Raw genomic sequence first — 27,277 nt, forward strand, 5'->3', positions numbered from 1 at the left:
AAAATGTTCTTCCAGAAATTCTCGTTGTCGAGCCACCGGACTGCACTCTCTTGGGTGCCTCCATTGGCCCACGAGCAATCGAGGAGGTCCTGGATGCAAAAATCACTGATCAAAAGAGAATGCTGGACAGGATTGACAAGATTGATGCCCATGATGCTTTCTTTCTCCTCACAAGATGCCTGTCTCTCCCTAAGTTGACCTACTTTCTGAGATGTTCTCCATCCTACAGCAGCCCTAAGTTAAATGTGTATGACACCCTTCTGAGGTCCATGCTGGTGAAAGTCCTTAACCTGCCATTGGACGACTCTCAGTGGGAGCAAGCAACCCTTCCTGTAAGACTCAGCGGCCTTAGTGTCCGCACAGCCTCCCAAATTGCTCTACCAGCCTTCCTTTCCTCCTCCCACGCATCGCACGACCTCGTCATTTTGGGTGAGGTGATATGCGGGTATAAAATGAAAGCTGTTTAAATCATAGCATAAGTAAGAACTCTGTTTAGTGTTTGCAGGTTATAGTTGTGTGTGTGTAAACTAAAATTCTTTGAAAATGTAATAAGTTATTACAAAACGCGTTCAAGTATCGCGTCAGACTAGAAATAAAAATGAATTTTGGAGAATTGATTTTTCAGTTACCATCAACAGTGAAAAGAAACATAAGAAATATTGAGAAAATTCGTGTTAGAATTATTAATCTTACTTTTCCGGTCATATTTAATAATATGTCTAAAGGAAAGACTGCTACCAAAGTATACTAATATATATATATATATATATATATATATATATATATATATATATATATATATATATATATATATATATATATATATATATATATATATATATATATATATAACTGTGCTTGGGGACCCACCACCCTTAATTACCCCTACTCCAAATTAATCAACAAAAATCTGAAATTACAACCATCACACAGAAATAACCTGCACACGTAAATAACATCACATGAAACAAGAAGGTATGACAGGATGTGCAGAATACCCCCGTTGAAAAGCAGAGGTGCAACAGGAACTTCTGAGAGAAGCACACATGTGCAGTATGTGCAGTACCACACCCAGGCTGTGGTACTGCACATACTGCACAAGGATGGATTGATAAATTAATATATGGACTACTGACTTTAAACACAAGTTTATTGATTTTATTAAAAAAATATATCATATATGTTACATAAATACTTAGGAATTTTTTCATAGAAATTATATTGTTCTGTAAAGGAAGTAAGATTGATGGGAGTCACCTCTGACTCAATTACATTATCAAAAAATAGCTTATTATCTGCTATCAGACAAATTGTGCGTTATTTTCTTCTGAACCATCATGACTTGCCCTCTTCCAACAGATACATCTTCCTTCTTGACTATCTTCAAATTATTTCTTTCTTCTTTTCTATTTGATGACTTCAAAATAATGGACGTCTTCGACCCTTCTAAGATATGATCTTTGAGAACCCTGATGAAGGTACTTGCTTCAGCAGTAAGTAGACACTGATGTGCTGAAAATGTGGAAAACATAACATATATAATAAATATTTATTTCTTGCAAAAAACAAAACACCAAAATCACAGAAATTTGGAACCATAGTAGTCTGTAGACAGAGACCACCAGGCATTACAACAATCGGTAGACAGAGACCAAGAAGGGCAATTGTGGTGCCACAATGGTTTCCAAGAATCCTAGCATAGATTATTTGAGTTAAAATTGGTTTACTTTTACCAAGGGGCCATTTGGAGGTAGGCCCACCCCAGTACCCAGTGTGTGTGTATTCTTCCAAATAGTGTAGAGGTGCCATAGGCACAATCAGAGCACTGTATAAACATCAGAGGTCCGCGGTTGTTCAACGTCCTCCCAGCGACTATAAGAAATATTGCCGGAATGCCGGACTACCATGATGGTGAAATATGGATCTCAGAGTACAATCTTTTCAAATGTGATAGGAAACACCGGCTTCAGGGTGGGGTCAGCCTCTACATCAAAGACACACTCATCTGTACTGAGCTGCTAAACACCTCAAATGATATGGTGGAAGTGCTGATAATCAAAATAGAGATCCTAAATGTACTTATTGTCTTTGTATATAAGTCACCGGAGGCAAACCGGAGGCATATATATATATATATATATATATATATATATATATATATATATATATATTATATATATATATTATATATATATATTATATATATATATATATATATATATATATATATATATATATATATATATATATAAACAAACGGACCCAGTCCATGGAACTCACTCCCTATTGAATTTAAAAGCTGTCCAACTTTTGCGTCATTCATAAACAATACAAAAAAGTACCTAATTTCATCTTCATAGTTTTTTACATTTTGCTTTAAAATTGCACTGTATCTATTGCTACCCAATTTCCAAATTTTTATGTACCCGATCCGAACATCTTTACCATTGTTATCATTGCTGTCTTCTTATATGTGCTGTCAATCTGCTGTATGGTGTCTATTAATCTTGTTTAAATTACCAATCAAGCTGTCAGTGTAATCAATCAGAGCTTTAATATACCAATGGGCTTTAATATACCTACTATTCTCTCTCATCTCATTTTTTTTCTTGCAATGTATTTGTTATTTTATTAATTCTGCTAGAATTTACCTAATTAAAATTATCTATTAGATAAAGGACCTGCCTGAAACGCTGCACATACAAGTGGCTTTACAAAATTGTAAATACTATGCTATGTATTCTCACAAACCCAATGTACCTTCTTGTATATAAATAAATAAATAAATAAATGAAATATATATATATATATATATATATATATATATATATATATATATATATATATATATATATATATATATATATATATGTTGTACCTAGTAGCCAGAACGCACTTCTCAGCCTACTATGCAAGGCCCGATTTGCCTAATAAGCCAAGTTTTCATGAATTAATTGTTTTTCGACTACCTAACCTAACCTAACTTTTTCGGCTACCTAACCAAACCTAACCTATAAAGATCGGTTAGGTTAGGTTAGGTAGGGTTGGTTAGGTTCGGTCATATATCTACGTTAATTTTAACTCCAATAAAAAAAAATTGACCTCATACATAATGAAATGGGTTAGCTTTATCATTTCATAAGAAAAAAATTAGAAAAAATATATTAATTCAGGAAAAATTGGCTTATTAGGCAAATCGGGCCTTGCATAGTAGGCCAAAAAGTGAGTTCTGGCTACTAGGTACGACATATATAATATATATATATATATGTCGTACCTAGTAGCCAGAACGCACTTGTCAGCCTACTATGCAAGGCCCGATTTGCCTAATAAGCCAAGTTTTCATGAAATAATTGTTTTTCGACTACCTAACCTACCTAACCTAACCTAACCTAACTTTTTCGGCTACCTAACCTAAGCTAACCTATAAAGATAGGTTAGGTTAGGTTAGGTAGGGTCGGTTCGGTTCGGTCAAATATCTACGTTAATTTTAACTCCAATAAAAAAAAATTGACCTCATACATAATGAAATGGGTATCATTATCATTTCATAAGAAAAAAATTAGAGAAAATATATTAATTCAGGAAAACTTGGCTTATTAGGCAAATCGGGCCATGCTTAGCAGGCCGAGTACGACGTTCTGGCTACTAGGTACGACATATATATATATATATATATATATATATATATATATATATATATATATATATATATATATATATATATATATATGTTGTACCTAATAGCCAGAACGTCATACTCGGCCTACTATGCAAGGCCCGATTTGCCTAATAATCCAAGTTTTCCTGAATTTATGTATTTTTCTCATTTTTTTCTTTTGAAATGATAAATCATTCCATTTCATTATTTATAAGTTAATTTTTTGAAATTTGAGTTAAAACTAACGTAGATATATGACCGAACCTAACCAACCTTACCTAACCTATCTAAACGTAACCTATACTCACACAACTAAGTCAATAATTTATGTTCCTAATATAATATAATAATAATAATTCAAATAAACTAATTGGAAACAATTTATTGAAAACAAAGTAAATCAATCGGCCTATTAGGCAAATCGGGGATTGCATAGTAGGGCAAGAAGTGAGTTCTGGCTACTAGGTACGACATATATATATGTGTATGTATATATATATATAAAAGATTTCTTACATTCTTGAACAGACACTAGCATGCATAGCTTTTTTGGCAAGTCCTTAATCCTAATTTTAACACTCACATTCCCAGTAAGCAGCTCATATCAGCTGTCTAACTCCCAAGTACCTATTTACTGTTAGGTGAATAGGTGCATCAGGGCAAAAGAAACTGCCCATTTGTTTCATCATCTAATAAAAATTGAACCTTGACCCTTTGGATTACAAACCCAGAGCACTGTCCACTGAGCCGTCAGGCTCTGATGTTAATTTTAATATTACTGTGAACTGGAATACATGAAATAAATTATATCAGCAGTCAAGTATAATACAACTAACAATTGAATTAATAGTGGTCCAGAACGGACCGAAACTTCTTTGTATTTTCATCTTTTTGTGTGTGGTTAGGACAACATTCTTCAGCAACATTATTGTGACTCATCAGCTGTATAAAATACAACTACTTTATACAACAAATCAGTAATGTAATTGTGGAACCTAAAAACTTGTCTAAAATATATACAAGTTTTGCTTTGAATTTAAAAAACGAAGAATGAGTTTTTATTACCTTTAATAGTTGAATCTTCAGACAGTCTTCGTTTTTTCTTCATTTTCTTTAACTTAAGCTCTTGCTCCCCATTCTTTTCTTTTGCCTCACTGATGTTGATATCTTCTTGGGCATCTATATTATTTGTTGGTATCTTGTTGACACTTGATCCATTGTCCTGCATGTATGCTGAAAATTAAGAAACATGCGTAAATTTAATATGGTATCATCATTACAAAATATGTCCTCAAAAAAACTTTAATTGAAAGAAACACTGAAATGTGAAATTTGGCAGCAATGATTAACTATGTCATTATGGGAATTTTGGTACCCATATGTAAAGGAAGTCTCATTATCTGATGATATAGACCTGATGCAAAGTACAGTGTGTCAAAATTATTTGCACACCCTCCTCCACTATGTGATGGAGTGAAAAAAGATATGTGAATTCGGATAATTCTATAACAAATGTTCAAGACATGAGGAAATATTTCATTCAAAATGATCTGCTGCCAGAAATCTTGGTCAAATATCACCAGTTTGCTAACTGTATGTAGTAACTAAGTGATTGTAACCTATCCACCACTGTCCACTGGATGGAGGCAGTGTGCAAGATAAACATATCAATTGTGACACTAGCTCTCCACACATGTCAGTTGCTTAATTTAAAATCTGTACTCATGGTCGGTCTCGAGCCCTTTGTCAATGTGGTGATGTGCATGGAATATTTAATTAGGTCATCAAGATTGAAACTTGCTTAGCTAAAATGAATTGCTTGGTTCAGTCCCGGAGCCAATTAATTATGTGCCTCTGCAACCATTTCCACTACCGCTAACAACATGGATATGGGATGCATAATATATGAACTAAACTACTGTACTATGTAAATGCTTTTCATTATTGCCAACACAAAGGAACATGCAGGTTTTATGATTTTCATTGTTAGCTTATGCAAAATAATAATAATAATAATTACCAAGATAAAACAATTCGGTGAGATTATTAACATTTTTGCTTGACAGACCACTTCCTGGTAGCATGCCCTCTGTGGTATTTCTATTGCCGACCTCGTGGGCCTCGTAGCCTGGTGGATAGCGCGCAGGACTCGTAATTCTGTGGCGCGGGTTCGATTCCCGCACGAGGCAGAAACAAATGGGCAAAGTTTCTTTCACCCTGAATGTTCCTGTTACCTAGCAGTAAATAGGTACCTGGGTGTTAGTCAGCTGTCACGGGCTGCTTCCTGGGGGTGGAGGCCTGGTCGAGGACCGGGCCGCGGGGACACTAAAGCCCCGAAATCATCTCAAGATAACCTCAAGACCTTAAAATAGATGACAGCAACTTGATAACCACCACCTTGTAGTTTAGAGACCTGCAATACAACAAAATAGTTACAAATATAACTAAAATATTTTTAGTGTTAATTTGAACACAGTGTTCAAGAGATATGGCTTCAATTATAAAAAAAAAGAGATTAACTTTATGATTACAGAATATAAGATGGGATAACCATAAGCTTCTGAAAGAGACAGCATCCCTCCCTCATACAGCATTGGGTACATCTGCAAAAGTGCAGAAGTACCGAAGTAGCTTAAGATGTACTTTTCTTACCTAGTTTAAGAGACCTACTGATAGTTATATCATTAAAGTATAATTACATAACTAATAGAAATTAAAAAAATATAAAATAACACAAAAATACTTATATAATGCACATTACTTTATTATTAACATCAATAAGTACAGTATACACCAAAATTGAAAATGTTAATACTAATTAATTATCAAATGGCTTAAAATCTGTTTATTTGTGGGAAAATTTAAAACCTAACAGAATGGATATTAATACAATATGATACAATTCTAATTGAAGAAATAACAGAATGCATGAAATACTTACAGATTTTTTCATGGCTTTAAATGATCTGCAAAGGTTTTGATGCTTAGCAGCTCTTCGACCCATTTCCTTATATTTCTCCTCCCGCTCTACATCACCCTTACGCTTTTCATCTATAAAGCTGTGTCCACAGTTGCAGAAATGTCGACGAACACTAATGACATTACTGCAGATGGGACAACACCGCTGGAAAGGTTTCTTCTGGCCTGTAAATAAAGATAATCTGGGCAATCATAAAAAAAGAGTAAAATGTTTAAAATGTAATACAGTGGTACAAAAAACACAGTAGCAGCATAATGAAAGACCACAAAGCAGTACAGTGCTACAGAAGACTGAGCGGAGAATTGTGATTGTATTATTGAGAACCTGTACAGCACCAGATTTTATTAATTACACAAGTAAACCAAATTTAATATGTTTAAATAAGAGAAGAATAATCTGGAATTTTCAATGTAAATCAAAATTGCAATTTATGAACTGCAAATAATTGAATTGGGACTCAAATACTTATTTGACTAAGTTTTTTGATCTTCCAATAACATTAAATTAATATTCAACTTAACTAACATTTTGTGGTATTAATAAAGTTTAAAATAGATATGCAATTCTAACAGACAAAATTGACAAAACAAAATTAAGATTTTATACTCTATATCTAATGATAATATGAACTTACACCCAAATAAAATTAATAACATACAAAAATAAAATTTAAAGTATATATTATAAACAAATCACAATTATAATGTAACTTACTTGAATTACTGGAAGCCATTGCTGTAATGTTCTCTCAGATAGAATTGTTGACAATGTTGTAATGTTGCAATTGATAATGTTGTCTGATTTAAATTTTACCTAAAAAAAACAAAAATAAATTATTAACAGATATACAATAGCATCAGTTTAGATTAATTATAAAAAAACAAAAATGCATATTTTTCATATATATTTTTTCATGCATATTTTTCTACCTTGCATATAAATGCAAGGTAGAATGCATATATGCACCACTAAGATGGTGGTGCATGTATTTTATAACACATTTGAACAATGAAACTCTACAGATGATACAGAAGACACAAGAAAATTGGCACTGTAGGAGACATTGAAAAAACAGAAATAACATGATTTTAACAGTCATAAGTTACAGGTGCTGAAGTATGGTAGAAACGAGGAAATTAAATGAAACAAGGAACACAGGACAATCAGACCTACTCTAAGAAGGAAAAAACATGCAAGAGATCTGAGAATTACGACGTCTGACGACCTCACACTTTGTGAACATAACCGAGCAAATATAGAGGCGGCCAGAAAAATAATGGAATGGTTTATGAGAATGTTAAAATTCAAAGACCCCACCCACAGTAATGCTAATACTATTCAAATAACTGGTGCTGTCCCATCTTGAGTATTGCTCGGTACTGACTCCCCCTTTCTGAACAGGAGAAATCTCTGAATTAGAGGAAATAAAGAGACCATAAACAGCAAACATCTAAATAATTGAGACCGTCTCAAAGCTCTCAAAATGTACTCTCTGGACAGGAGACAAGAATGGTATCAAATAATACATATATGTAAGATACTAGAGGGCCAGGTCCCAAATTTGCACAGCATAATATAACAACATACTGGAGCTAAAGATACAGAAGGAAATTAATAATAGGTGTCATAGGTACAATCAGAGAGCAGAGTCTTAACAGTAGGGGGTTCAAGGGCTGTTTGCTAGGCTAGGCAAGGGTAGACTAGGCTTGGCTAGTGTTGGCTAGGTTATGCTAGGAAGAAGTAGGCTAGGCTGATTTACTCCACCAGTAATTGGCGGTCTGTCTAATTACAAGCTACCACAAGCTACACAAGCTTCACATAGCTTCCTGGCAATATGTTAGTAATGAATAAATAAGATATATTTACTCATTATAATGTTAGTAGTGAATGTACAACACGAAAAAACAATTTTAATCTGAAAAAGTATCTCTTTATAAAGAAATTAGACGAAAATAAAGAAATGGTGACACCAAATCAAGTCGACGATCCAAGCATCGGTTAGGTTAGGTTAGGTTAGGTTTGGTTTGGTTAAGCTAGGTTAGATTTGGTTAGGTTAGATTTGGTTAGGTTAGATTTGGTTAGGTTAGATTTGGTTAGGTTAGATTTGGTTAGGTTTGATTAGGTTAGGTTAGGTTAGGTCAGCCTAACATATCATATTTATTCATTACTAACGTATTGCCAGGAAGCTTTGTGAAGCTTGTGTAGCTTGTGGTAGCTTGTGGTAATTAGACAGACCTGTAATTGGGGGGAAAGGGGGGAGGGGGGAACCTCAATATAAGCCTAATTTGTAGCTTCCTGTTCTCCGACACAATGATTTATTTTACGTCAGGCTTTCAGCACAGCCGTATAAAAAAACCTGGTTATTTATTTATTAATATACGAGATGGTACACTGGGGGTTAAGAGAGAAAATAGGAATAATGATGATTTTACAATCTTGCCCGAAACGCTATGCGTACTAGTGGCTTTAGGTATTGTATGTACTACCTCTATCTATAAATCAAACAGAATGTTTGTACTGTAACTCTGCATCTATGTATATATTTTTCCTAAATAAATTATTATTATTATTGTAAAGCCACTAGCACGCATAGCGTTTCGGGCAAAGATCCCGTACCCAGAAGCTGGGTATCTTTGGTTGCCCTGTGACTACTCTTATGACATTCCCTAACTCTTACGACATTCCATAACAGTATTGTTAAACTAATAACAATGAACAGTAGTTCAATATTACCGGAATAATCCAACTCATGTGGCCATGTTTTTGTTGTGAAGCCCGGTCGTTCAGTTCGTATACATCATACCTTCTTACGAAGGTTAGAGTCTTAAAAATGTCTTACCATTGCTGAGAAATCATAAGATATAATTATTTACAATAATACACTGGTTGTTTTTGTTGATTTAGGGGCGATGACATGAGTAAACTGGTTATGTTGTGATGATTTAGGGACAACGAACTGTGGTTATTAGACTATGTTTTGTACATAAGCAAAAAAAACAAGATGTAATTCTTTTAATTATAACAATAATAACGACAAAAAGTTAATAATTAATGTACTTAGGAAAAAATAACAATTTTATAACAATGTACTGCCTCAAAATAACAATTCACTTAAGGTATATTACACTAACAGTAGAAGTCTAAGAAATAAAATTAACGAATTAAATGCTCTTGTCTGCACAGAAAAAATAGATATTATTGCACTTACCGAAACGTGGATGAATGTAGAAAATAGAGAACTATTAGCTGAATATCAAATAAATGGATTTAAACTATTTCACACAGATAGATATATTAGACGAGGAGGTGGAGTAGCCATATATGTTAGGGACAATTTGAAATGTAGTCTCAAACAGGGAATCAAAACTGAGCCACACACAGAAACTATTTGGATAGAATTAAACGAAAAAGCAAATAATATTATAATAGGAGTTATATATAGGCCACCAAATTTAGACAGAATGGAAGCAAAGCATCTATGGGATGAAATATCCAGGGCATCTAGATCTAACAGTATTTATGTCATGGGTGACTTTAATTTTAGTGGAATAAACTGGTTGAACAAAACAGGGAATAGCGAAGCAGAAGATTTTCTAGATTTAATTAATAAACAATCGAGGGACCCCACCTCCACCACGTTACACGGCAATTGGTTCCACAAATCAACAACCCTGTTACTGAACCAGCATTTACCCAAGTCTTTCCTAAATCTAAACTTATCTAATTTATACCTATTGTTTCATGTTCTGTCTTGTGTTGATACTTTTAATACCCTATTAACATCCCCTTTGTTATGTCCATTCACCCACTTGTAAACCTCTATCATGTCTCCCCTAACTCTTCGCCTTTCCAGTGAATGCAAGTTAAGCTTTGTTAATCTTTCTTCATATGAAAGATTTCTAATTTGGGGAATTAACTTAGTCATCCTACGCTGGACACGTTCAAGTGAATTTATATCCATTCTATAATATGGCGACCAAAACTGAACTGCATAATCTAAATGGGGCCTAACTAAAGCAAGATATAGCTTGAGAACCACACCAGGTGTCGTGTTACTAACGCTGCGATTAATAAATCCAAGTGTCCGATTTGCCTTATTACGAACATTTATGCATTGATCCTTTTGTTTTAAATTCTTACTAATCATAACTCCCAGATCCCTTTCCCAATCCGACTTCGCAATCTCAACACCATCTAGCTCGTATCTTGTAACTCTACTGTGACGGTAAAGCGTTGGTGTTCGGCTGTTTCAAAAGCTAGGGGCAGGGCCTCGTCACATTAAAGAAAAAAAAGAGAAAAAGCTGGAACTTTCGTCTGTGGTAAGGTAATGGGAAGACACACAAAACACAAGTAAATTTAACAATGAAATTGTAATTATGTTAGACAAACAAGACATGAATAAAATTAAGCATAAAATATACAAGACAAGTCAACAAACAAAATAATAAGAATAATCACTGGTAAATGAAAAGTTACGTTAAGACAAGTGAGTTATAGCAAAATAAATAATAATGATGCTGGAATATTGGTTTCGAGCTGCCACCTCCCTTAGTACATGAAAGCCAAGGCTTAGTCTACCAACGAGAGATGTCAACTGCAAGGAGCACTGGGATATTCTGACGATTCTGGGCCACTGCAGCCCAGACATCAACTTGTGGCGGAGGGCAGGTGCGACGGGACACCAGCCAATCAGCGACAAGCAGGCAATGGACAAGTAGTTTGCCGGTTTACGGTGGCGGTGGGTAGCAGGTGTGCCGGTGTGCTGGATACGTTTTGCTCTCTGGGCAAAACGTTTTGGAGATACTTGCTGGATATATCTTCTATATTATATGTTGTTTTTACGTACTTTGAAGGGAAGAGCAGGCTCAATCTCTCTTGAAAGAGATTATCGTCACAACTCTCCCCCGAAGCCTGCGGTTCTGGAAGAAGTACGTCGTCATGTGGTGGAGTAATAGGTGGAGTTGCTTCTACTTCATAAACTCTGGAGAGGGAGTCGGCTATGATGTTGTCAGACCCCTGGTATAGCGGGTCTCCAGGTTGAATATCTGCAGTTATCAAGCCCATCGTAGAAGACGTTGAGTTTAGAAGTGGGCTTGCTGCAGGAAGTGTAGGGTGGTGTGGTCCGTGTTGATGGTAGACCGAGCACTTTTCAGGTATGGAGTAAAGTGCTGGAGATTCAGGATGATGAAGAGTAGCTCCTTGCCAATTGTTCCGTAGTTCCTTGTAGCAGTAGTCGCTGACAGGTGTATTCTCCTCGCATCGTTGTTGTACTAGGTCACCCCCGATGCCGGTACCACTGGCGGCGACATGGAGGATGAAGGGTTTGGTGATATCTGACGAGGTGAGAGTGGAATTAGAATATGGCAAAGGAGCACTATTATGGTCCTGAAAATGGTTGGGAAGATCAGTAAGGATTTTTTAATTTGAAAGTGCTGAGTCAGTGTCAGTGCTTTCGGGAGGAGCAGCAGGGAAGGTCTCACTGTGGATGTATGGTTCTGTAAAGGCAGAGTAGTTAAGCATGACAGTGGGAGGAGTACCGTTATATAGCTTCAGGAGGTTGACGTGGCACAGCTGGGTCTTCCGCCGCCTATCTGGAGTCTCTAGAACGTAGTTATGGTTGTTTCTGCACTCCTTGATGCGGTAGGGTCCTGAAAACCTGTTTTGTAAAGGAGAACCTGGGATAGGGAAGTAAGCAAGTACGAAGTCTCCCGGCTTAAATTTTCTTACTCTGCTGGTCTGGTCGTAATGAGTCTTCATCCTCTCCTGTGCTTTCAATAGATTATCTTGGGCAAAACTGTGGACTCTCTCTAGAATATGTTGTAGGTTTTGAAGAAACTGGGGCACATTCTGATGCTCACTGAAGGTGGCATCACGTAGAGAGTCTTTGAAAGCCTTGAGGGGAGTACGGCACTTACGTCCGTAGAGCATCTCATAAGGAGATACTCCTAGGGACTCATTGAGAAGACTTCTATATATGCACATTATCAAATCAATTTGCTTATCCCAATCCTTAGAGGTTTCATTACAAAACTTCTTCAGGAGTGCTTTAATAGTCTGATGACTACGCTCAAGAGAACCCTGTGAAGCAGGATGATAGGGGCTGGACAATACCTGTTTGATGTTGAACTCCTCCAGTGTCCTTTTGAAGAGATCACTGGTGAAGTTGGTGCCACAGTCGCTCTGAACCTCCCTGGGAAATCCATACTGGGTGAAGATCTTCAATAAGTGCTTCACAACCGTAGCAGCCGTGATGTTCTTTACTGGAACTGCTATGGGGAATCTGGTGGTAGGACACAGGATGGTTAAGATATAGGCGTTACCTGAACTGGTCCGAGGTAAAGGACCAACACAGTCTATAATAAGTCTGTGGAAAGGTTCTGCAGGCACCTGTATGGGAATCAGTGGCGCTCTGGGAATAGAGATGTTCGGTTTACCTGCCATCTGACATGTATGACACTGTTTGACGTACTGTTTGATGCTATTTATCATACCTGGCCAGTAGTAGTCTTGACGGATTCCATGGTAGGTCTTGTTGAATCCGCAGTGGGAGAGTGCTCCGTGGGCCAGGTGTAGAATAGTGGGCCGCAGGCTGGCAGGAATCACAAGTTGTTCGACGTTGGCCCAATCGTCCTCCTCCTTCAGTTTACTGGGTCTATATCTGCGGTAGAGCAATTCGTTCTCTAGGAAGAACCCAGGAATACTGTCGGGTTGAGTCTCAGCCTGGAAAAATAATGGTGTCAAAGTAAGATCTTCCCTCTGTAACTTACGGAACTCCAACTTGGTCAGATTCGGGGGTAGTTTCTGAGGGTCTTGAGGGACAGCGGTAGCAGTAGAGTCAGCTGGCTGTGGTCGTGCGGCTTGTGCACGGGTGGTCACTAAAACCGGAGGAGAAACTTCATCACTCTCTTGAACCTTTGCTGGAACATACTCAAATATAGGATTATCCGTCACAGAGGTACACACCTGGGGTTTGTCCATGACGATCAGGTTGGTCGGTTGCAGGTCTTCTGCCAAGTCGTTGCCCAGGAAAAGTTGCACTCCAGGCATGGGAAAAGGCTTTTCCCTGACGGCGACTTGGACTTCTCCGTTCACGAAGGGACAATCCAGGTGGACTCTGGCGAGAAGATAAGGAGTGGTAGCAGTGAGGTCAGTGATGAAGACAGTTTCTCCGGTGTAGGCGATGTTGGGCACAGCCGACTTCAAAATAATCGATTGAAGAGCCGCTGTGTCCCTCAAGATCTTCAATTTGAAACGTCCCTCCGGATTTGAACCGTTGGCAGAGACAGTTCCAGTATACAGGTGTTTACTGAAAAGAGAAAGATCATTAACATGAACACCAACATTCATCACAGGCTTACCGGACTTAGGAGGAGTTGGTTTGGGTTTTTGTGATTCGGTGGTTCCTTTGTATTGAGACTTACCACATTTATCTATGGTATGTCCATAGAGTCTACAATACTTACAGTACAATTGCGAGCCAGCTTGATCGGTACTCACTTTCTCGTAACTGTACCACGACTTCTTACTGGAGGATGGTTCTGGTGTCAGCCGGTGGATGAGGCTGTAAGTGTCAGCCGACTTAGCACACTTTAGGTAGGCGGTTTCTTCTTTATCTGCTAAATATAGACGGACAGGAGGCGGCACACGCCTCAAGAATTCTTCAACTAGCATAAGGTTGACGAGTTCTGCAAAGGTAGAGACATGTGCTGCTTCCAGCCATTTCATAAAATATCTCCGTTTGGTATTAGCAAACTCGAGAAAGGTAGTGGTACTTGCCTTCAGGTGGTCACGGAATTTCCTTCGATAACTTTCGGTGGAGAGAAGGTAGGCGTCCAACACTGCTTGTTTCAGAGTCTGGTAGTCATTCTCAGACGCCAAAGTACTGTGACTGCAGCTCTACCTGTAAGATGTACTCTGAGAAGGGTGGCCCATTGGTCGGCAAGCCAACTAAGTTGATTAGCAAGGGTTTCAAAGGTGGTGAAAAACACGTCAACTTCTGTTTCTACAAATGATGGAATGAACTTACTTGCATGTGATATATTAAAACTGACGGGAAGATTGGCGGTAGCTTGCTGGCGTTGAGCGAGGTGTGAAGTTTCCAACGCGAATTCTTGTTTACGACATTCCATAGTCAAAGTTGCTTGTTTTCTGTCGTGTTCGTGTTGAATCTCCAATTGGCGTTGTTTTGTTTCAAGCTGTACTCGTTCCCGCTCACGGAGTATTGCAACCTCATGCTCCTGGAGGGCGATTTCACGTTCGTGTTCTTCTTTCCTCAAGGCAGCTTCACGTTCCTTGAGGGCGATTTCACGTTCTTGTTCTTCCTTTCTTATGGCAGCTGCTTCCCTTTGTTGCTCGAGGGCTTCTCTTTGCATGGCAGCTGCTTCCCTTTGCTGCTCGCGTTCAATCTTGGCCAGCTCTAGTTTGAGTTTCATCGTTGCCAAATCAGTTTTATCTGCAATAAAGTAAGTTTCGTGAGTTTCAGAGTCTATCTTACCTTGCTCTAGGAAATGATCCAGTAACAGGTTGTGCATTTCATTTTTGTTGGCTTGGTAGGGAACTTCTAGTTGATACTCATGTGCAAGAGTTTGTAATTCAGCCCTCTTGGCATGACTTAAAGTCCCTATTGCACCTGCTGGATCTGCACGGAAAGCTTGGAGACGAAACATGGTGAAATTAGCAAATAAATGCACAACGAATATACTGTTGTGATATAGTGAATGTCAGAAACAGGACAACGTGGCAACTGTTACCTATCCTGTGGAATCTTTAACAATTAAAGTTAATTACAAGATGTTAAATGATTAATTAAATCAAGGTCGCAGGAAATCTTGTACCCGGTACTCATGTAAGAGGATAAGGGCAAGAAAATCCTACTAAACAAGTGAAACTGAGTTTCTAAAACAAATGAAACAGTTAATTGCCTCAAAAGTAAAATTGGTAGTCCAAGAATGTAGGCATACCTTGCCGAGTCTCTATAGGACATAAGCAAGTTTTTTCCCACTGAAATTAATATGATACTTACAGAATTAGCGAACTTTTGTGCTCTGAAAAAGAAAGCTAATTCCCTACCAATGTATGTATCATCATCTCTGACCGACGTGTGGGGGTGCGAGGTGTCAACTGGTCAGAAGGTCAACTGGTGTCAATTGCAGAAGATTAGGTGCACTTGACCCGGGGGCAGACCACAGTACCAGGGTACCAATATGATGATCTGTCGAAAATATGAGAAATATCCTAGGGACAAAAGATGGTAAACACGAGTAATAACACGGAGGGAGAGATGACCAATTAAGAGAATGACTGAGGTCTACAGTCACCACGTAATCCAAAGTTGTCTCACCTTCACCATATGCTACTCTCGGAATGCACAATACACACAGCACCATATAAAAATAAAATTGAATATGAAAAATAGTAAAAAGCTACGTTACCAAAGCCAAATACGCTTACCATAAATTACTACTTGGCACCAGTACCTGAGTGAAGCTCCTAGGGCAGGCCCCCACGTGTGACGGTAAAGCGTTGGTGTTCGGCTGTTTTAAAAGCTAGGGGCAGGGCCTCGTCACATTAAAGAAAAAAAAGAGAAAAAGCTGGAACTTTCGTCTGTGGTAAGGTAATGGAAAGACACACAAAACACAAGTAAATTTAACAATGAAATTTTAATTATGTTAGAAAAACAAGACATGAATAAAATTAAGCATAAAATATACAAGACAAGTCAACAAACAAAATAATAAGAATAATCACTGGCAAATTAAAAGTTACGTTAAGACAAGTGAGTTACAACATAACATAAGAACAAAGGCAACTGCAGAAGGCCTATTGGCCCATGCGAGGCAGCTCCTATTTATAACCACCCAATCCCACTCATATACTTGTCCAACCCGCGCTTGAAACAATCAAGGGACCCCACCTCCACCACGTTACGCGGTAATTGGTTCCACAAATCAACAACCCTGTTACTGAACCAGTATTTACCCAAGTCTTTCCTAAATCTAAACTTATCCAATTTATACCCATTGTTTCGTGTTCTGTCTTGTGTTGATACTTTTAATACCCTATTAATATCCCCTTTGATATGTCCATTCACCCACTTGTAAACCTCTATCATGTCACCCCTAACTCTTCGCCTTTCCAGTGAATGCAACTTAAGCTTTGTTAATCTTTCTTCATATGAAAGATTTCTAATTTGGGGAATTAACTTAGTCATCCTACGCTGGACACGTTCAAGTGAATTTATATCCATTCTATAATATGGCGACCAAAACTGAACTGCATAATCTAAATGGGGCCTAACTAGAGCAAGATATAGCTTGAGAACCACACCAGGTGTCTTGTTACTAACGCTGCGATTAATAAATCCAAGTGTCCGATTTGCCTTATTACGAACATTTATGCATTGATCCTTTTGTTTTAAATTCTTACTAATCATAACTTCCAGATCCCTTTCGCAATCTCAACACCATCTAGCTCGTATCTTGTAAATCTATCATCATTACCTAGCCTCAGAACTTTACATTTATCAGCATTAAACTGCATCTGCCAATCCTTTGACCATTTCAAAACCCTATCTAGATCAACTTGAAGTGATAGTGAGTCCTCCTCCGAATTAATTTCCCTACCAATTTTCGTATCATCGGCAAATTTGCAAATGTTGCTACTCAAACCTGAATCTAAATCATTTATATATATTATAAACAACAAAGGTCCCAGGACAGAGCCTCGAGGCACTCCACTTACAACATTTTCCCACTCTGACTTGATTCCATTTATACTAACTCTCTGTTTCCTTTGGTATAGCCATGCCCTAATCCAAGTTAATATAGCACCCCCAATACCATGAGACTCTATCTTTTTAATCAGTCTTTCATGGGGCACTGTATCAAAAGCTTTGCTAAAGTCAAGGTACACAACATCACAATCCTTACCACTATCAACTGCCTCAACTATGCTAGAATAAAAAGATAACAAATTTGTTAAACATGAACGGCCATTTATAAAACCATGTTGCGACTCAATTATTAATTTATGTTTTTCAAGATGAAGACGAATTTTATTTGCTATTATAGATTCGAGTAACTTTCCCACAATAGACGTTAGGCTAATTGGTCGATAGTTAGATGCAAGTGATCTATCTCCTTTCTTAAAAACTGGTATCACATTAGCAACTTTCCAAAACTCTGGCACTCTGCCTGACTCTATTGATTTATTAAATATGGTTGACAGTGGGTCACAAAGCTCCTCTTTGCATTCTTTAAGCACCCTGGCAAACACTTCATCCGGCCCTGGGGATTTGTTTGGTTTGAGTTTTACTATTTGTTTAAGAACATCCTCCCTGGTAACTGCTAAACTCGTCAACCTGTCCTCGTCCCCACCCACATAGACTTGTTCGGCTGAAGGCATATTGTTAAGTTCCTCTTTAGTAAATACAGATACAAAATATTTATTAAAAATACTTCTCATCTCTTCGTCACTATCTGTTATTTGACCTGTCTCAGTTTTTAATGGACCTATCCTTTCCCTAGTCTTAGTACGATATAACTGAAAAAACCGTTTAAGATTTGTCTTTGCTTGCCCTGCTATGCGAACTTCATAGTTTCTTTTTGCTTTCCTTATCTCTTTTTTAACATTTCTAACCAGTTGTACGAATTCCTGTTCTAAAGTGACCTCCCCATTTTTAATCCTTTTGTACCAAGCTCTCTTTTTACCTATAAGGTTCTTCAAATTCTTTGTTATCCACTTTGGGTCATTAGTATTCGATCTATTCAATTTGTATGGTATACTACGTTCCTGTGGTTTGTTTAGAATATTCTTAAATAAGTTATATATTGAATCCACATCGATATCCCCATTTAAGTCACCTATCGCTGGGTTCATGTCTCGCTCCAAGACTGGCCCAAGACTGACATTGCATACTAGGCTGAGAAGTGCGTTCTGGCTATTAGGTACGACATATTAGGTATATATATATATATATATATATATATGTCGTACCTAGTAGCCAGAACGCACTTCTCGGCCTACTATGCAAGGCCCGATTTGCCTAATAAGCCAAGTTTTCCTGAATTATTATATTTTCTCAATTTTTTTTCTTATGAGATGATAAAGCTACCCATTTCATTATGTATGAGGTCAATATTTTTTTATTGGAGTTAAAATTAACGTAGATATATGACCAAACCTAACCAACCCTACCTAACCAAACCTAACCTATCTTTTTAGGTTAGGTTAGGTTAGGTAGCCGAAAAAGTTAGGTTAGGTTTGGTTAGGTAGGTTAGGTAGTCGAAAAACAATTAATTCATGAAAACTTGGCTTATTATTCAAATCGGGCCTTGCATAGTAGGCAGAGAAGTGCGTTCTGGCTATTAGGTACGACATATATATATATATATATAATGCACAGACTACCCTATTCCAGTAGCTGAAGTTTATAACTTTTTAGACACTCAACCCACCAGGGGACTCGAACACTGGCCAGCAAGGTGGCAGTTGCATGCTGTATCCACTACGCTATACTTCAAAGCCATAAGAGAGGTAGGAATTCTGGGGTATTTAACCAACCAGAATTCCAATCCTCTCCCAGGCGATGAGATAGTGTGGGACCTCGGATGCTCTTTCATCGGTTCCTGTTATATGGGAAAACTCAGTGCCAAATGCTTAATGCACAGACTACCCTATTCCAGTAGCTGAAGTTTATAACTTTTTAGACACTCAACCCACCAGGGGACTCGAACACTGGCCAGCAAGGTGGCAGTTGCATGCTGTATCCACTACGCTATACTTCAAAGCCATAAGAGAGGTAGGAATTCTGGGGTATTTAACCAACCAGAATTCCAATCCTCTCCCAGGCGATGAGATAGTGTGGGACCTCGGATGCTCTTTCATCGGTTCCTGTTATATGGGAAAACTCAGTGCCAAATGCTTAATGCACAGACTACCCTATTCCAGTAGCTGAAGTTTATAACTTTTTAGACACTCAACCCACCAGGGGACTCGAACACTGGCCAGCAAGGTGGCAGTTGCATGCTGTATCCACTACGCTATACTTCAAAGCCATAAGAGAGGTAGGAATTCTGGGGTATTTAACCAACCAGAATTCCAATCCTCTCCCAGGCGATGAGATAGTGTGGGACCTCGGATGCTCTTTCATCGGTTCCTGTTATATGGGAAAACTCAGTGCCAAATGCTTAATGCACAGACTACCCTATTCCAGTAGCTGAAGTTTATAACTTTTTAGACACTCAACCCACCAGGGGACTCGAACACTGGCCAGCAAGGTGGCAGTTGCATGCTGTATCCACTACGCTATACTTCAAAGCCATAAGAGAGGTAGGAATTCTGGGGTATTTAACCAACCAGAATTCCAATCCTCTCCCAGGTGATGAGATAGTGTGGGACCTCGGATGCTCTTTCATCGGTTCCTGTTATATGGGAAAACTCAGTGCCAAATGCTTAATGCACAGACTACCCTATTCCAGTAGCTGAAGTTTATAACTTTTTAGACACTCAACCCACCAGGGGACTCGAACACTGGCCAGCAAGGTGGCAGTTGCATGCTGTATCCACTACGCTATACTTCAAAGCCATAAGAGAGGTAGGAATTCTGGGGTATTTAACCAACCAGAATTCCAATCCTCTCCCAGGCGATGAGATAGTGTGGGACCTCGGATGCTCTTTCATCGGTTCCTGTTATATGGGAAAACTCAGTGCCAAATGCTTAATGCACAGACTACCCTATTCCAGTAGCTGAAGTTTATAACTTTTTAGACACTCAACCCACCAGGGGACTCGAACACTGGCCAGCAAGGTGGCAGTTGCATGCTGTATCCACTACGCTATACTTCAAAGCCATAAGAGAGGTAGGAATTCTGGGGTATTTAACCAACCAGAATTCCAATCCTCTCCCAGGCGATGAGATAGTGTGGGACCTCGGATGCTCTTTCATCGGTTCCTGTTATATGGGAAAACTCAGTGCCAAATGCTTAATGCACAGACTACCCTATTCCAGTAGCTGAAGTTTATAACTTTTTAGACACTCAACCCACCAGGGGACTCGAACACTGGCCAGCAAGGTGGCAGTTGCATGCTGTATCCACTACGCTATACTTCAAAGCCATAAGAGAGGTAGGAATTCTGGGGTATTTAACCAACCAGAATTCCAATCCTCTCCCAGGCGATGAGATAGTGTGGGACCTCGGATGCTCTTTCATCGGTTCCTGTTATATGGGAAAACTCAGTGCCAAATGCTTAATGCACAGACTACCCTATTCCAGTAGCTGAAGTTTATAACTTTTTAGACACTCAACCCACCAGGGGACTCGAACACTGGCCAGCAAGGTGGCAGTTGCATGCTGTATCCACTACGCTATACTTCAAAGCCATAAGAGAGGTAGGAATTCTGGGGTATTTAACCAACCAGAATTCCAATCCTCTCCCAGGCGATGAGATAGTGTGGGACCTCGGATGCTCTTTCATCGGTTCCTGTTATATGGGAAAACTCAGTGCCAAATGCTTAATGCACAGACTACCCTATTCCAGTAGCTGAAGTTTATAACTTTTTAGACACTCAACCCACCAGGGGACTCGAACACTGGCCAGCAAGGTGGCAGTTGCATGCTGTATCCACTACGCTATACTTCAAAGCCATAAGAGAGGTAGGAATTCTGGGGTATTTAACCAACCAGAATTCCAATCCTCTCCCAGGCGATGAGATAGTGTGGGACCTCGGATGCTCTTTCATCGGTTCCTGTTATATGGGAAAACTCAGTGCCAAATGCTTAATGCACAGACTACCCTATTCCAGTAGCTGAAGTTTATAACTTTTTAGACACTCAACCCACCAGGGGACTCGAACACTGGCCAGCAAGGTGGCAGTTGCATGCTGTATCCACTACGCTATACTTCAAAGCCATAAGAGAGGTAGGAATTCTGGGGTATTTAACCAACCAGAATTCCAATCCTCTCCCAGGCGATGAGATAGTGTGGGACCTCGGATGCTCTTTCATCGGTTCCTGTTATATGGGAAAACTCAGTGCCAAATGCTTAATGCACAGACTACCCTATTCCAGTAGCTGAAGTTTATAACTTTTTAGACACTCAACCCACCAGGGGACTCGAACACTGGCCAGCAAGGTGGCAGTTGCATGCTGTATCCACTACGCTATACTTCAAAGCCATAAGAGAGGTAGGAATTCTGGGGTATTTAACCAACCAGAATTCCAATCCTCTCCCAGGCGATGAGATAGTGTGGGACCTCGGATGCTCTTTCATCGGTTCCTGTTATATGGGAAAACTCAGTGCCAAATGCTTAATGCACAGACTACCCTATTCCAGTAGCTGAAGTTTATAACTTTTTAGACACTCAACCCACCAGGGGACTCGAACACTGGCCAGCAAGGTGGCAGTTGCATGCTGTATCCACTACGCTATACTTCAAAGCCATAAGAGAGGTAGGAATTCTGGGGTATTTAACCAACCAGAATTCCAATCCTCTCCCAGGCGATGAGATAGTGTGGGACCTCGGATGCTCTTTCATCGGTTCCTGTTATATGGGAAAACTCAGTGCCAAATGCTTAATGCACAGACTACCCTATTCCAGTAGCTGAAGTTTATAACTTTTTAGACACTCAACCCACCAGGGGACTCGAACACTGGCCAGCAAGGTGGCAGTTGCATGCTGTATCCACTACGCTATACTTCAAAGCCATAAGAGAGGTAGGAATTCTGGGGTATTTAACCAACCAGAATTCCAATCCTCTCCCAGGCGATGAGATAGTGTGGGACCTCGGATGCTCTTTCATCGGTTCCTGTTATATGGGAAAACTCAGTGCCAAATGCTTAATGCACAGACTACTACACTCAACCCACCAGGGGACTGGTGGGTTTGCTGGCCAGTGTTCGAGTCCCCTGGTGGGTTGAGTGTCTAAAAAGTTATAAACTTCAGCTACTGGAATAGGGTAGTCTGTGCATTAAGCATTTGGCACTGAGTTTTCCCATATAACAGGAACCGATGAAAGAGCATCCGAGGTCCCACACTATCTCATCGCCTGGGAGAGGATTGGAATTCTGGTTGGTTAAATACCCCAGAATTCCTACCTCTCTTATGGCTTTGAAGTATAGCGTAGTGGATACAGCATGCAACTGCCACCTTGCTGGCCAGTGTTCGAGTCCCCTGGTGGGTTGAGTGTCTAAAAAGTTATAAACTTCAGCTACTGGAATAGGGTAGTCTGTGCATTAAGCATTTGGCACTGAGTTTTCCCATATAACAGGAACCGATGAAAGAGCATCCGAGGTCCCACACTATCTCATCGCCTGGGAGAGGATTGGAATTCTGGTTGGTTAAATACCCCAGAATTCCTACCTCTCTTATGGCTTTGAAGTATAGCGTAGTGGATACAGCATGCAACTGCCACCTTGCTGGCCAGTGTTCGAGTCCCCTGGTGGGTTGAGTGTCTAAAAAGTTATAAACTTCAGCTACTGGAATAGGGTAGTCTGTGCATTAAGCATTTGGCACTGAGTTTTCCCATATAACAGGAACCGATGAAAGAGCATCCGAGGTCCCACACTATCTCATCGCCTGGGAGAGGATTGGAATTCTGGTTGGTTAAATACCCCAGAATTCCTACCTCTCTTATGGCTTTGAAGTATAGCGTAGTGGATACAGCATGCAACTGCCACCTTGCTGGCCAGTGTTCGAGTCCCCTGGTGGGTTGAGTGTCTAAAAAGTTTTAAACTTCAGCAACTGGAATAGGGTAGTCTGTGCATTAAGCATTTGGCACTGAGTTTTCCCATATAACAGGAACCGATGAAAGAGCATCCGAGGTCCCACACTATCTCATCGCCTGGGAGAGGATTGGAATTCTGGTTGGTTAAATACCCCAGAACTCCTACCTCTCTTATGGCTTTGAAGTATAGCGTAGTGGATACAGCATGCAACTGCCACCTTGCTGGCCAGTGTTCGAGTCCCCTGGTGGGTTGAGTGTCTAAAAAGTTATAAACTTCAGCTACTGGAATAGGGTAGTCTGTGCATTAAGCATTTGGCACTGAGTTTTCCCATATAACAGGAACCGATGAAAGAGCATCCGAGGTCCCACACTATCTCATCGCCTGGGAGAGGATTGGAATTCTGGTTGGTTAAATACCCCAGAATTCCTACCTCTCTTATGGCTTTGAAGTATAGCGTAGTGGATACAGCATGCAACTGCCACCTTGCTGGCCAGTGTTCGAGTCCCCTGGTGGGTTGAGTGTCTAAAAAGTTATAAACTTCAGCTACTGGAATAGGGTAGTCTGTGCATTAAGCATTTGGCACTGAGTTTTCCCATATAACAGGAACCGATGAAAGAGCATCCGAGGTCCCACACTATCTCATCGCCTGGGAGAGGATTGGAATTCTGGTTGGTTAAATACCCCAGAATTCCTACCTCTCTTATGGCTTTGAAGTATAGCGTAGTGGATACAGCATGCAACTGCCACCTTGCTGGCCAGTGTTCGAGTCCCCTGGTGGGTTGAGTGTCTAAAAAGTTATAAACTTCAGCTACTGGAATAGGGTAGTCTGTGCATTAAGCATTTGGCACTGAGTTTTCCCATATAACAGGAACCGATGAAAGAGCATCCGAGGTCCCACACTATCTCATCGCCTGGGAGAGGATTGGAATTCTGGTTGGTTAAATACCCCAGAATTCCTACCTCTCTTATGGCTTTGAAGTATAGCGTAGTGGATACAGCATGCAACTGCCACCTTGCTGGCCAGTGTTCGAGTCCCCTGGTGGGTTGAGTGTCTAAAAAGTTATAAACTTCAGCTACTGGAATAGGGTAGTCTGTGCATTAAGCATTTGGCACTGAGTTTTCCCATATAACAGGAACCGATGAAAGAGCATCCGAGGTCCCACACTATCTCATCGCCTGGGAGAGGATTGGAATTCTGATTGGTTAAATACCCCAGAATTCCTACCTCTCTTATGACTTTGAAGTATAGCGTAGTGGATACAGCATGCAACTGCCACCTTGCTGGCCAGTGTTCGAGTCCCCTGGTGGGTTGAGTGTCTAAAAAGTTATAAACTTCAGCTACTGGAATAGGGTAGTCTGTGCATTAAGCATTTGGCACTGAGTTTTCCCATATAACAGGAACCGATGAAAGAGCATCCGAGGTCCCACACTATCTCATCGCCTGGGAGAGGATTGGAATTCTGGTTGGTTAAATACCCCAGAATTCCTACCTCTCTTATGGCTTTGAAGTATAGCGTAGTGGATACAGCATGCAACTGCCACCTTGCTGGCCAGTGTTCGAGTCCCCTGGTGGGTTGAGTGTCTAAAAAGTTATAAACTTCAGCTACTGGAATAGGGTAGTCTGTGCATTAAGCATTTGGCACTGAGTTTTCCCATATAACAGGAACCGATGAAAGAGCATCCGAGGTCCCACACTATCTCATCGCCTGTGAGAGGATTGGAATTCTGGTTGGTTAAATACCCCAGAATTCCTACCTCTCTTATGGCTTTGAAGTATAGCGTAGTGGATACAGCATGCAACTGCCACCTTGCTGGCCAGTGTTCGAGTCCCCTGGTGGGTTGAGTGTCTAAAAAGTTATAAACTTCAGCTACTGGAATAGGGTAGTCTGTGCATTAAGCATTTGGCACTGAGTTTTCCCATATAACAGGAACCGATGAAAGAGCATCCGAGGTCCCACACTATCTCATCGCCTGGGAGAGGATTGGAATTCTGGTTGGTTAAATACCCCAGAATTCCTACCTCTCTTATGGCTTTGAAGTATAGCGTAGTGGATACAGCATGCAACTGCCACCTTGCTGGCCAGTGTTCGAGTCCCCTGGTGGGTTGAGTGTCTAAAAAGTTATAAACTTCAGCTACTGGAATAGGGTAGTCTGTGCATTAAGCATTTGGCACTGAGTTTTCCCATATAACAGGAACCGATGAAAGAGCATCCGAGGTCCCACACTATCTCATCGCCTGGGAGAGGATTGGAATTCTGGTTGGTTAAATACCCCAGAATTCCTACCTCTCTTATGGCTTTGAAGTATAGCGTAGTGGATACAGCATGCAACTGCCACCTTGCTGGCCAGTGTTCGAGTCCCCTGGTGGGTTGAGTGTCTAAAAAGTTATAAACTTCAGCTACTGGAATAGGGTAGTCTGTGCATTAAGCATTTGGCACTGAGTTTTCCCATATAACAGGAACCGATGAAAGAGCATCCGAGGTCCCACACTATCTCATCGCCTGGGAGAGGATTGGAATTCTGGTTGGTTAAATACCCCAGAATTCCTACCTCTCTTATGGCTTTGAAGTATAGCGTAGTGGATACAGCATGCAACTGCCACCTTGCTGGCCAGTGTTCGAGTCCCCTGGTGGGTTGAGTGTCTAAAAAGTTATAAACTTCAGCTACTGGAATAGGGTAGTCTGTGCATTAAGCATTTGGCACTGAGTTTTCCCATATAACAGGAACCGATGAAAGAGCATCCGAGGTCCCACACTATCTCATCGCCTGGGAGAGGATTGGAATTCTGGTTGGTTAAATACCCCAGAATTCCTACCTCTCTTATGGCTTTGAAGTATAGCGTAGTGGATACAGCATGCAACTGCCACCTTGCTGGCCAGTGTTCGAGTCCCCTGGTGGGTTGAGTGTCTAAAAAGATATATATATATATATATATATATATATATATATATATATATATATATATATATATATATATATATATATATATATATATATATATGCGGAAAATCCACAGAGAAATATGAAATGAGGTGAACGTTTCGGCTTTGTTAAAGCCTTTGTCAACACCAGACTGACTAAGGAGAAGGGAGAAGGGGGGAAGATATATAGGCCGACACCTGACCACCCCATCCCAAGGGTTGGTCAGGTGTAATTAACCAAAAAATAGGCTGCCAGTATATATTAGGCAAATCGGGCCTTGCATAGTAGGCTGAGAAGTGCGTTCTGGCTACTAGGTACGACATATATATATATATATATATATATATATATATATATATATATATATATATATATATATATATATATATATATATATATATATATATATATATATATATATATATATATATATATATATATATATATATATATATATATATATATATATTTATATATATATATTGTCGGAATCCGACACACAGATAATAACATAGTCTTCCCTTTCAGTATTCCCTTCAGGAAAGAAAACGGGTGATCCCGTGACGTCAGAGACAACGTCGTATATTTACATCAACTAATACTGTTTATACAACAGTCTTGTATCTAAATTAAACAAAAAAGTACTTAACAAGACTGAATATAATTACTAACACCAAAATATAGCTTGACCCCTTTGTTAATGTAACATTACTTTAGAGGTGGCACCATGCCCTCAGGGGCGTCGGCCCAGAGCGTCACTTACCTCACAACAACAACAAACAAAACACGCTGTAGAGAGCTCCAGAAGCTGATTCTCCAGACACCCAAATTACGTGTCAACAACCAGCAACACAGCCTCTCAACATCACAGCAACGACCGTATCCGTCTTACCAAGTATTTGTATATTAAACCAGTGCACTGTTTAGTATCAATAGGTAAGGGGTCATGATGTATGAATAACACCCCACAAAAGTACGTGTACCCCATT

At 39.7% G+C, this 27,277-nt stretch overlaps 2 protein-coding genes across 6 annotated transcripts; both read right to left on the reverse strand.

Annotated features, from left to right (window-relative positions):
- Window positions 1-1,144: 1,144 nt before the first annotated feature.
- On the reverse strand, window positions 1,145-9,579 carry LOC138349542 (uncharacterized). Of its 5 annotated transcripts, none has more exons than XM_069324161.1 (6): window positions 9,375-9,579; window positions 7,356-7,454; window positions 6,603-6,805; window positions 5,914-6,074; window positions 4,727-4,894; window positions 1,145-1,512 (listed from the first exon to the last, which is right to left on the reverse strand). In XM_069324161.1, the coding sequence occupies exons 5-6, from the start codon at window positions 4,887-4,889 to the stop codon at window positions 1,292-1,294; spliced, it is 384 nt and encodes a 127-aa protein (XP_069180262.1). In that variant the 5' UTR covers window positions 4,890-4,894; window positions 5,914-6,074; window positions 6,603-6,805; window positions 7,356-7,454; window positions 9,375-9,579; the 3' UTR covers window positions 1,145-1,291. The 5 variants fall into 5 exon arrangements, with proteins under 5 accessions (XP_069180262.1, XP_069180264.1, XP_069180263.1 ...); XM_069324163.1 differs by having other exon boundaries at window positions 9,375-9,567; XM_069324162.1 differs by lacking the exon at window positions 9,375-9,579 and adding an exon at window positions 7,963-8,506.
- A 1,422-nt stretch (window positions 9,580-11,001) lies between these two features.
- On the reverse strand, window positions 11,002-14,506 carry LOC138364515 (uncharacterized). The gene is made up of 2 exons (XM_069324166.1): window positions 12,753-14,506; window positions 11,002-11,974 (listed from the first exon to the last, which is right to left on the reverse strand). The coding sequence occupies exons 1-2, from the start codon at window positions 14,364-14,366 to the stop codon at window positions 11,912-11,914; spliced, it is 1,677 nt and encodes a 558-aa protein (XP_069180267.1). The 5' UTR covers window positions 14,367-14,506; the 3' UTR covers window positions 11,002-11,911.
- Window positions 14,507-27,277: the final 12,771 nt, after the last annotated feature.

The sequence above is a fragment of the Procambarus clarkii genome, chromosome 13 (assembly GCF_040958095.1).
Source record: "Procambarus clarkii isolate CNS0578487 chromosome 13, FALCON_Pclarkii_2.0, whole genome shotgun sequence".
Classification (NCBI taxonomy): Eukaryota; Metazoa; Arthropoda; class Malacostraca; order Decapoda; family Cambaridae; genus Procambarus; species Procambarus clarkii.

Excerpts from the sequence above, each read along its gene's own strand:
- LOC138349542 (XM_069324160.1), bottom strand. The coding sequence starts at position 5,745 with ATGCTACCAGGAAGTGGTCTGTCAAGCAAAAATGTTAATAATCTCACC. Across the intron at positions 4,895-5,681 it reads CACCGAATTGTTTTATCTTG|CATACATGCAGGACAATGGA; the intron begins GTAATTATTATT and ends CTTAATTTTCAG. Across the intron at positions 1,513-4,726 it reads TGAAGATTCAACTATTAAAG|CACATCAGTGTCTACTTACT; the intron begins GTAATAAAAACT and ends CCACATTTTCAG.
- LOC138364515 (XM_069324166.1), bottom strand. The coding sequence starts at position 14,366 with ATGAAATGGCTGGAAGCAGCACATGTCTCTACCTTTGCAGAACTCGTC. Across the intron at positions 11,975-12,752 it reads AGGAGTTCAACATCAAACAG|ATATCACCAAACCCTTCATC; the intron begins GTATTGTCCAGC and ends TCACCTCGTCAG.